The 10,907-nt window shown below is 39.2% G+C and overlaps 2 protein-coding genes across 2 annotated transcripts; both read right to left on the bottom strand.

Annotated features, from left to right (window-relative positions):
- Positions 1-2,995: 2,995 nt before the first annotated feature.
- On the bottom strand, positions 2,996-8,368 carry foxf2a (forkhead box F2a). The gene is made up of 2 exons (XM_005912666.3): positions 6,109-8,368; positions 2,996-4,909 (listed from the first exon to the last, which is right to left on the bottom strand). Exons 1-2 carry the CDS (start codon positions 7,097-7,099, stop codon positions 4,743-4,745), a joined length of 1,158 nt encoding a protein of 385 aa, XP_005912728.1. The 5' UTR covers positions 7,100-8,368; the 3' UTR covers positions 2,996-4,742.
- Positions 8,369-8,519: 151 nt separating this feature from the next.
- On the bottom strand, positions 8,520-9,827 carry foxq1a (forkhead box Q1a). Its single transcript, XM_005912668.3, has one exon. The coding sequence runs from the start codon at positions 9,642-9,644 to the stop codon at positions 8,823-8,825; it is 822 nt and encodes a 273-aa protein (XP_005912730.1). The 5' UTR covers positions 9,645-9,827; the 3' UTR covers positions 8,520-8,822.
- Between the last annotated feature and the right edge of the window lie 1,080 nt (positions 9,828-10,907).

Here is a 10,907-nt window from a genome sequence, read left to right as displayed (position 1 = left end):
AGGGTTTATCCCAATCACTATGAACGTGGCTCCCTCTAGCGTTCAGAAAGGGTACAGTTGCAGTTGCAGCCTGTTGTCATGTCAGTCTTAGCTGAGTTCATGAAGTTCAGCTGATTTCTACAAACGCAATAATTTACTAATGAGACAGTGGCGACACTGAAATAAGAGCTGTTTGTGATCACACCACATTTCCCGCATTGACAGGGACTTGCTGGTGTTTCGAGGATCAGGAGAATCACAAACCAGTGAAACAGTAAAGCAGTGCCAAGAGACATAACCATACAATTCAACAATGTCGTCGATGCGCTCTAAAACATATCGTTTAAGGCTCACACCGCGCACGAACGATTTGCCAGTGCGATGAGAAGTGCGCCATCCGGTGAGCGCTCTCGCAGTATGACGTACGTTCTCCCAACCAATAAAACTGCAGAATGGCAGGGAGCGAGCGTGACCGAAAAAAGTACGGATAGAGCACAGAAGCAAGCGCAACACAAATTTCTGGCCATTCATCCAGTCTAGCGGTCAGTGCAGCGCATACAACTTCCTGTGTGAAGGGGCTACAAGAGTGGTCATGGTGCACAGAAGGCAAAGAGGTCATACAGGGGTCAGAGCTAACTGAGATGAAACTAACTGACCATTACCTGAGAATAAAACAATGATTAAAGGAGAAGTTGGGCGGTGACCAGGTTATACTTTTAGGGCGCATGAGCTGCCATTTCACTGAGTGTGGGAAATGCATGAGAAATTTCCACAGACAAGTTTTTTTTACCACTCTTTGAAAGCAATTTTTATGTTAATTAATGTGTGAATTAATATTGGTAATACTATGTAGGAGTTATTAGATTGTTTTATGATATAGCAGTGAGGATGGTGTTAAATCTTTGTAACGGTTATACATAATAAATGCCAACAGTTCCAGTATGTTCTTACCTTGTCATGTTTTCAGGTCTTGGCTATGGCCTCTGGATCACACTGTGAAGGGATGAAATATGACCAGTATGTAAGAATTATTTCAACTCTTGTCAGCTGTTGCTGTTGTGGCCATCAACCCTTTAACGTTAAACCTAACTTTTCAGAGGAACTATAATAAATATGAAGAAAGAAACTTCCTAAAAATCACCCATAGCGGCCAACGAACTAGTCTGTTTATTTTTTTGTGTACATGATAACGGTATATATATTCAGGATATTAATTATATTCAGTGATCCACATGACCCCCCTGAGCAGCACTGACATGGGTTTCAGAACATTTTTTAGCGGCTGCTGCCATCTCCCGATTTAATTCTGTACTACAGTTGCTGACTGACTGAGCAAATCAGAAAATACAAACAGGCACCTTCAGTTATGTGAAAGGCACAACCTTAAATACTATGAAGCAAAACTGATCATAAAAGCCTGCTTGTTGTTGTCATGCACTAAATGTGCGAATAAACTAAAATAATTTCCACAGGTGTTTCAGCATACCAGAGAAGAGCATTTTCTCTGTGGCTCTCTAATGTTCCAGGTCAGCGTGTCAAGCAGGACTAAAGAGATTCATTAAATGGCAAACAGACAATTTTTTTTGGCCTATTTGAAAGAGTAAATAGGTTGCATATGGATTATGTGTATTTAACTTAGTATGCATAAATAGCATACTAAAGAACCGTTTGGGTTGCGGTGTATAAGCATGACCTTTTAGGTTAGTAAAACAATTCCTTCATAAAAACGTGTATTTTATCTTTACCTTAATTTTAACAATGACAAGTGTAGTGCCACAAATTCCTTTAAATATTCAAACAAATAGAAAAATAAAACAAAAACAAAACAAAAAGCTCGTACTGTAGCCAAAGCATTACGATCAGTAATTTCACAAGTCATTTGCCTAATAAAGTGACAAACGAAACAAAAGAAAACTGTAAAATTTTACAGTAAATTACTGGCAGCATCGGTGATTTCCTGTAACTTTACAAGGACCATACTGTAAACATACTGTTTATTTAAACATCTTTAATTTAATTTATTTATTTATTTACAGGATGATACCCTATTGTTTATTGGAAAAAGCTGTACAATTCTAATGACATTATACTTTTATATATATACATCTATCTGTCTATCTAGATCTAGATCTAGATAGATAGATAGATAGATAGATAGATAGATAGATAGATAGATAGATAGATAGATAGATAGATAGATAGATAGATAGATAGATAGTACTACTGTATTTCACTTTTTTTTCTGAATCTAGACTTCTTTACAGTGATATTCCGTTTTCTGCTTTTACTTTCTTTGCTTACAATAATAACAACAACGGCAAAACTAACAATAACAGTCATTCATATTTTGTAAATAGTTATAGTTGTTAATGATAAAAAAAAAGTTTGTCTTATTGTAAGTACTGTATTATGGTAATTTGTTTATATGCAATTAAAATATCTCATTTCAATAACTGCGCTTGTCACTGACACTGACTGTTTCAAGGCGCAAACCACTTCTCTGACCCATATAAATACAGCGGCTCGTAGCTTGGACCACTGTCTCTTGCGGTCTTTGGTCTCATTCCCTTCAGTGACATGTTGAATGAAATTATTTTCATGCGTTTGATGAATTTTCTGCTTAGACCTTGTTTTATTGTCTTTAGTTGCTCCGACACATGCCTTTCATTCTCTTGGTCAGTTAGCAGTCACTATAAAGAGTAAAGTATAAAGATGTCAGTCATGACTGAAACAAACTAAACCACATCAGAGCACTGATCGAAACTGGAGTCCCAGAATTCAAAATAACCATGTAGTTAATTTGTCATTTGCTGGACTAGTGAGGAGCATTTGACTGTTCCTCCAGAAATAGAACAACCTCCTATTTCGTTTTTTGTTTGAAATGTTTGTTTTTTCTGACTGCATGTTACGTTATGTTAATTTGTATTTAAAAAAAAATAAGAATAATAATGCCAGAATTTTAATCTGTGACTTCCCAATGAAATTTAACCTTGAAGTGATTCATTAGGAGAATGCTTGGATAAAGGAATACGCTTGATGACTCTTATGCTGTCAGCAGTATCACATAAAATCACACCTACCAACACCTCAATATTTGAGATGCAATTTAATACAGTTAACCTTTGCCTTTATCGGGGCTGGACTTGTAAACCCACCAACTTTGAATTACCGATCTCTATATCACATACAACACAGTGTGTGTATTCTTATATACCGAGTGAGTACTACAATCTTAAAAATACAGAAAGTGCCCCATTAGTTTTGCGTTTATAATAAAAAACGTATCAAAATAAAAAACACATATTCAGCACCATGGACAGCAGAGCCGTTAATAAGGTATAAGTAAGAAGAAGCCTTTGCTTTCAGGAAATTTAAAATTATGTAGAAACTTTCCAAATATATATACATATGAACATGTACTTTCATACTAACAATGTGGATTATGTTCGCAATAATGTGATATAAATCGATAATAATGACAGAACGAGACCCACGTGTGGGTAATTAAGCGAGAGTATGGCTGTCTAAAAAAAATCAGGGTGCGTACACTGTCATTAGTCTACGTGAAATATAGTTTATTCACCTTGTCACGTTTTTATGTCTGGAGGTTCTTTTGGTCTGAAGGTTCAGTTTATACCAGAAGAATTGTTGGATTTCTTTTCATGTTTTCATGTTTATGTTTTTGATCGATAAATACCGTTTCATATACCGTCTGCTAAAGTGACTGAATGTCCATCTGGCTGTTCTGTGGGACCTTTTGAATCCTCTGCAAATACCAAACGCAGAAATTTTATTTTAGAATTCCAAAAACTTTCACTTACCACGAGATGGCAGTGCAAGTCAAACCAAAAAGCACTGAAGAAAAATGTAACATTTTGTCACTTCACTGTTGCTCACTGTACGTGGCCTCCTCTCCCTCTTCTTTCTGGCTACTAATTATGTCAGTATTATATTTTACATCAGTGATGCTGTTGTGGCAGCAGTTTAATGCAAAGAAGTCACAACGTATACATAAATTATCCTCAAAATATGAACAACCTTGAAGATGAACTACTTTTTATTAAGCCCAACTTTTCACAATAAATAAAATGTGCAAAAGTCGATATAACATTAAATAAAATAATCTATACTTCGTTCATATTTATGAAACTGAGAAGAAAGCACCCATAACACAGCTGGTGTTCCCTGAGTGTGTCTTTTACTTTTGCTTTCTCGTGGTTTCAAATTTGTGCCTCTGCAAAACTTTAAAGACTACTGTTCTGCTGAGCTCCTGAGAAACAAAACTTACTTTTTAAATCCAACATTTAAAAAAGATCTATACTGTTTCTAGAAAATACGTTGTCTACCCTTTCTTATAGTCATTTAGTATTTAAGACATCACTTCGAAATGGTCCTTTCAAAAATAAATCTCTTTAATGATTAGGGATTATTACAGGCGGGAAGCAACAGTTTAACCATCAGAAAAAACACAAAACAAAATTAAGTGAAAGGTTCAGATATATTGACGTTTTTGGTACAATATAGATATTGCTTATCCATGTGTGTGACGTCAGTCGCATAAGGAAAACGTGAAGTGCTAAAACAAGTCCCCACAACAAAATGATTACTAAAGAAATTGAAAGGTCAAAGTTCATTGGAAAGAAAGATGTGCTTCATAAGCTGCCGTATAAGGAAATGTTATGTTAGAATCACTCCGCCAAGGGCTTAACTTAAATGAAGTGGATTTGGGAGTTTTATTTTAGGAACCACTTTGCCTCTTCTTGTCACATTACACATGGCTTTACGTCCTGATAGACGCTTTGATGATGATGATGATGATGATGATGGAGCTGATGATAATAAGATCCACTGGTGTTGGGATGAAGGTTTAAAACGAATTCCTTCCTGTCACACACGGGAGCTGAGTGGCTGGAATATCGAGACAATCCCACTGTAAACAAACAGGATACAAGAGGTCAAGTAGTCATTTCTTTGGTCAAGCTGTAGATTTATAGAAGCACGCAACCAAAAAAGGAAAGAAAGAAAAAAGAAAAAGGGCCACAACTTTAGAGCATTTCCTTTTAGACAATTTTAGACCTAAAATTGGTTGGCGCTACTTTTGAACAATATTTATTTATTTCTGTCTTTCTTTTCATCTTTTTTCTTTTGAAGTTGTCATATTTTCCATAGCTGCCTTTATCCAAAGGATATAAGAGCAGTTCATGTTTACACTGTTAGGCAGTTGATGATGCAAATTCTAGTGGATTCCTCACTCTAACATCCTAAAGTCACAAATCGTAATAAAACAGATTTTTCACATTGCAAACAATAAGGTATTAAACGCATTTTGAGACAGATTCTGATAAACAAATCAAGTCTGCTGATTTTCCTAATTTTATATTTCTAAAAAGAACTACTTGTAAAAATATATATATATTAATGAATGTTTTTCATTGTATACAAATGTGCCTTTTAGCGTATTTTAACAAAAAAAAAAACGTGTTTACAGACTAATCGATAATGCAATAAAAGCAGGTTTGACATTTTTAGTGAAGTTTATGAATGTGCTTGAAATTTAAAAAAAAAAAGGTTTGTTTTCATAATTAACAGTTTTAATGAGCTGCTGTTATTGTGTATTTAGACCTACATTTGTGTAACACGGGGACCTCTGAAAAGGCTTCTATGCAGACGCTATGGCATGATAATAAAATGTGAAATAACAATGATAGCAATAAATCAGTTAAATGAAACACAAGCCACGATTGAACACCAATATTTTGATGCGTGATAAAAAAATAAAAAAAAAAAGAAATATCAAAAAATATTTTATAGCCTTAAAAACTACTTTTCTGTTCATCTTGCTGCTTTTCAATTTTGATTTTAAATATATTACAAATTGATATGTTTTACGTATAGATTTTTAAATAAACCTGTTCGCATAAAAATACATTGTAAAATCTTGATTTTTCTATGTATTTTTTTATGTGTGTGAAACATGAAAATCTGGTTTTTTGTTTTGTTTTGTTTTTTGTTTTTTAAAAAGAGCGTTGACTTTATCTGTGATAGATAAATGATCAGTTATTCACGGCCTCAAGTGACTCACTGTGGTAAGCAGAGAATATAAAACAGTGTAGGTAATAAAATGCATACCTGAAATGTCAGAATCTCGTGCATTATGGTGCAAATAGCCCTGGTCCAGCGCGTAAGACGTCATTCCCGCATGTACGGCTGAGGAGTTTGGACTGCTTGATCTCACCGACTGCTGTTTGATGTACGATGACACACCAGGTGTACTCCAATGTGAAGCTGCATTTGCATATGGAGACTGACAGTCCAAAGTGCCTATCATCGCTGGGGAGGACTGCAGGGGGCTGCTGCTGCTGTCGGGGCAATAGTCTGAGTTAGAGGCCACCTGACATGCGGCCATATATGACGACCCGGAGCTTGATGACATGTGCGGGAGGTGATGTCCTCCTCCGAGTCCATCGAAGCCACCTGGAACTGTATTACCCATTAAATCTAAGTTGTAGCTGTTATGACATGCTAATGAGCCTGCGGGTGATTGGAAATCAAAGTTCTGGGACAGCATGGATGCACCAAACCCGATCCCATTCATCATCCTGTACATTGGTTTTAAAGCTTGGCATTTCCTCCGGAACCCCCGGGGTCTGCGACGAAACGAGCCCTCCTCAAACATAAACTCACTGCCAGGGTCGATGGTCCAGTAGTGCCCTTTGCCAGGTCTGCCTAGACCCTTGGGTAGTTTTATAAAGCACTCGTTCAGAGACAGGTTATGTCTGACAGAATTTTTCCATCCCTGGTATGATCCCCTGAAGAAAGGGAATCTGGCCTGGAGAAACTGATATATTTCGCTTAAAGTAAGCCTTTTAGTTGGCGAGCTTTGAATAGCCATCACAATTAAGGCAATGTATGAGTAGGGAGGCTTTTCGGGGCGCCTCAAGCCGGAGTTTCCCTTTTTCCCTTTAGCTGATTCATTATGCGCGCTCTCCATCACTGGCTGTGGGCTCAGCACAGATGCCCTTAGAGCACCGGCCGCTGGACTTGCGCGCAGAGGACTGGGTAGATCCAGATGTTGCTGGGAATTCTCAGTCGTCATAGCCGTGCCTCTTTCTGGTTTCATACAACATGCAACTCTCTTTTCCTGTATTTTAAGCACCGTTAAAGGCTTCCTAACGCAGAATTCACGGAGGTCAGTGTCCCGTTGCGATGCTCGGTAAGATTATAACCGTGAAAATCAAGAAACGCAGGCGCTGAGCCTCCTTCCTCTCTCTGCCCATCGCTGGCAATAATCCCATCAGAGAGGGGAAATAAAGCTCCTAGACTTTGCTTGCGCATATCCACCCGGCCAAACACAACTCGACCACCTATCAGTACTTAAATCTCTCTCTGCCCCTCTATTCCCCCAAATCCCTCCAAGAAATCGCCAGGAACTACTCCCTCCCCATCTGGCAAGTATCCAGCCTAGAAGCCGGACACTGCACATTGGAGTAAGACAAATCTCCTCCCACGACTCACTTTCCAAAACACTTCTGTCCACATTTGACAAACCGGTATTTGTCACGACATCATGATGAATGAAGTCTCAGAGTTCGATTAAGATCTAATTATTTCCTTTTACCTCCCTTTACAGCAAACACTGAAGGTGCCCAATTGCAGCTTTAGACTGTAAAGTTGTGCGGGAGAAGCACCGACTCCTGATTTGGTTGGGATCTGTTCAGGGTTAAGGGCTCTGACATGAGAGGCCAGAGCATGTTTTTTCCATCAGAGCGTGCCAACATACCACACACAGCGCCCAAGTGTCAGTTTACCTCTCGGAGCCTGGATTACATCCCTGGAGAAATGAAAGTAGCCACTCTAACAAAAGTCTTTGGAAGGATTCAGATGATAAAATATGAACATGTCGCTATGCAAAGTTCCTTTCTCCTGTGAAACGTTTAGAGCAATTCGAGTGGCTTAAGACGTGAAATAATGTCACCATCAGTGAAGTTAAAAGAACAATCTGCGCAGGCTGTTACCAACACGAAACTCGTGCGTCCAGGATGCACAGCTGCTTTAGAGGAAATTTACTTTCTAGTGTCAGATGTATAGCACAAACTGGAATACCCTTCTTTCTGCTCTGAATTTGAGTTGAGCTCGCATTTGTATAAACCCTTTCCTGAGTATGTGTGGTGACTGAGGCGACAGCTATTTGCAGCGCCAGACAGAAAACATAAATATTGGATGCCCCTATCCGGCAGCAGCGAGCTTCATGAACATGAAAAAGTAAATACTACTATATGATATTTCTTTTGGCAGCATGAAGCAGAAAGAAAGAGGGAAAAAAGAACAATACCAAGTTTATTATTATTATTATTATTATTATTATTATTATTATACAAATATTGGGCAATGCAAGATTTAGAAAATAGTTTCGAGGAGGCGTCAGACGAATACGCCCTCATGAATAGTGCGTTCTATAATTGCACTGGCAGTTAACTATGCTTTTATGAAGTATCTATAATTCCAGTTATAGATATATACACAACAACAGGAAACAGATATCAGCACAACTTTTTTTTATTATTAATTTCACATTTCTCAAAATAAAAAGACATAAAAACAGTCAAAGTGCATATTTTTAACAGGTTTGTTAAAGAAATAAAGTTAATGCTCTGCTCGGTAACATTTCTAACAGAGTGTGAAATTTCAAGTTTGAAAACGCTTTAAGGATAAACTACTACAAAAATAAAAGGGAACCACCATCCCGCCACAGTTATGTCAGATTAAACTAGCGACTAACTCAAGGTGATGATTTTGAGTCACCGAACAGCAAGTCCACATTTCTTTGTGATATTGCAAATTGTCTATGAAAGAAACCCACCACCATAGGGGGTTGATACATGCTGGGCACTGGAGTCCACATGACAGGGTGACTTAACATATAGATATGAGGCAGGTGTGTTTGAATGATAGGTCATTAGTTCAGTGTAGTAGGGCCAGGGGAAGGCAGGAAAGGGAGGCAAACGTTCGTTATTTAAGTCTCTCTTGAACGGCTTGCTGAGGATGCTGTCAATAGCGAATGAACTGGTAAACTTGGGACAGGAATCAGTCTTGGTGCTCGGGGCAGACTGGTGAATGAGCTGCGGCTCCTCTGTGTGCTCGGGCTCCTCTTGTTCCCTGCTGAATTTTTTGTTAATGCGCTTTCTTCTGCGCCGGAATACCCCGTCAGCAAATGTGTATTCGCTGTGAGGATTGAGCATCCAGTAATTGTCCTTTCCCCAGGGTCTGGAAGGGTCCCGGAGCACTTTGAGAAAACAATCATTAAGAGACAGATTATGACGAACCGAGTTCCTCCAGCCGGTGTAAGTGCCTCTGAAGAACGGGAACTTTTTCATCAGATAGTCGTTTATCTCCGCCAAAGTCAGACGTCCACTGGGTGAGTCCCGGATGGCCATAGCGATTAGAGCGATGTATGAAAACGGGGGCTTGGGTCTACGTGTGTATGGCTTGGACTTGCCGCTGCCGCCGCACGGGGTGACAGGTGGAGGACTGTGGGCCACGCAGTCCCCATCCGACCCCAGCTCCTCTTCAGGAGGGAAAGGAGATCGCCCATGACCCTCAGCATCACTGGACATCTCGAAATGCTTCATGTCATAGTGACTCCCACACAGCACCTCCAGCTTCATTGTTAGTGTGCTGCTCGGTAGAATCTGTCCAGCAATAAACCTCGGAGAGCTCTTTGCGTAAAGTCCGAAGCTTCGTGTGAGTCAAGATGCGGAGAGTCTTGGGCTGTATCCAAAGGAGTGTGTCTTCTTAATCATACCTGCCAGAGCGCTGAAGCCCTTCTCACCTTGGGTCCGTGTTAGCGGCACTTTATAGGCGGCTTACCTCAGACCCAACCCAAGGGGGCGGGGCATGTGAGTTTAAAATATTGAGAATATCACAAATACCTTCACATTGCGTTCCAGTGTCTTTAATTAAAAAAAATCATAATGACCATTTAATATAATATTCCGAACATTCCAACCCACACCTCATTCAAAGCCAGTTTAAAAGTCTCACCTGTGAAATGTTAAGGAACACACACTGGGACTATTTTACCTGAGACAACCAGGGGGCGTATATTTCCTTTGCATTTAAGGTGCGGTGCCTACAGGTAGTTTTATTTGTCCCATTCAGGAAGCGCCGTAATCACAGCAAGGGCTATCTGTTTGTGTGTGTGTGTGTGTGTGTGTGTGTGTGTGTGTGTGTGTGTGTGTGTGTGTGTAATTATTTACTTCATCTTTTTTTTTAAACAACCGTTTTATGATGAAAACAATCAACTGCACAATCTTTCCATGCTGGTGTGTAATATTTAAACAACACTCGGGTCTCTGTGCCAGCACTCGTCACACATTCACCTGCTTTCGAGATGTCTCATATCAAAGCTCAGTGTTTAGGTGTGAACTTTTAATGTCATGCCAATTTACCAGCCCACATGGAAACTTGTGTTATTGTGTTTTTGTCACTTAAACAGTGCATCCTGTCCTTCCTGTTGCCCAGAATTCACCTACCAAATGATCATTAATTTTCTGTTTTTGGTAATTGCGTTGAGGTTTTGGAAGGCTTTAGAAATGTCTAAGTCTTGCAATTTCAGCCTGAGGAAATTGCAGTACAATTGCACCAGGTGTATCAATTGAATCATGGAGATAGGAACAAACAAGACAAATTGTTGATTTATATTGTACTCTTGTTGGATGATGCCAGTCATCTTCTCTCAGCTACTCCCCCAGGTCAAACTCTGACTTCTGCTGAACAACCCATCTTTGTGCAACATACCTCCGGGAAAAAAATGCAACCAATTGCCATGACAGGCTGTGCAGCCACAGTGTCATCACATAAACGGAAAAAAATATATATCCTTGTAAAACCACCTGGAACTCGGTGTTGACATTACCCTCATGCTGTCA

Source organism: Haplochromis burtoni, unplaced genomic scaffold (assembly GCF_018398535.1).
Source record: "Haplochromis burtoni strain Fernald_Lab_line unplaced genomic scaffold, NCSU_Asbu1 Contig_3, whole genome shotgun sequence".
Taxonomy (NCBI): domain Eukaryota; kingdom Metazoa; phylum Chordata; class Actinopteri; order Cichliformes; family Cichlidae; genus Haplochromis; species Haplochromis burtoni.
Note: the sequence above shows the minus strand (reverse complement) of the source record. Positions and strands in the feature narration are given on the sequence as shown.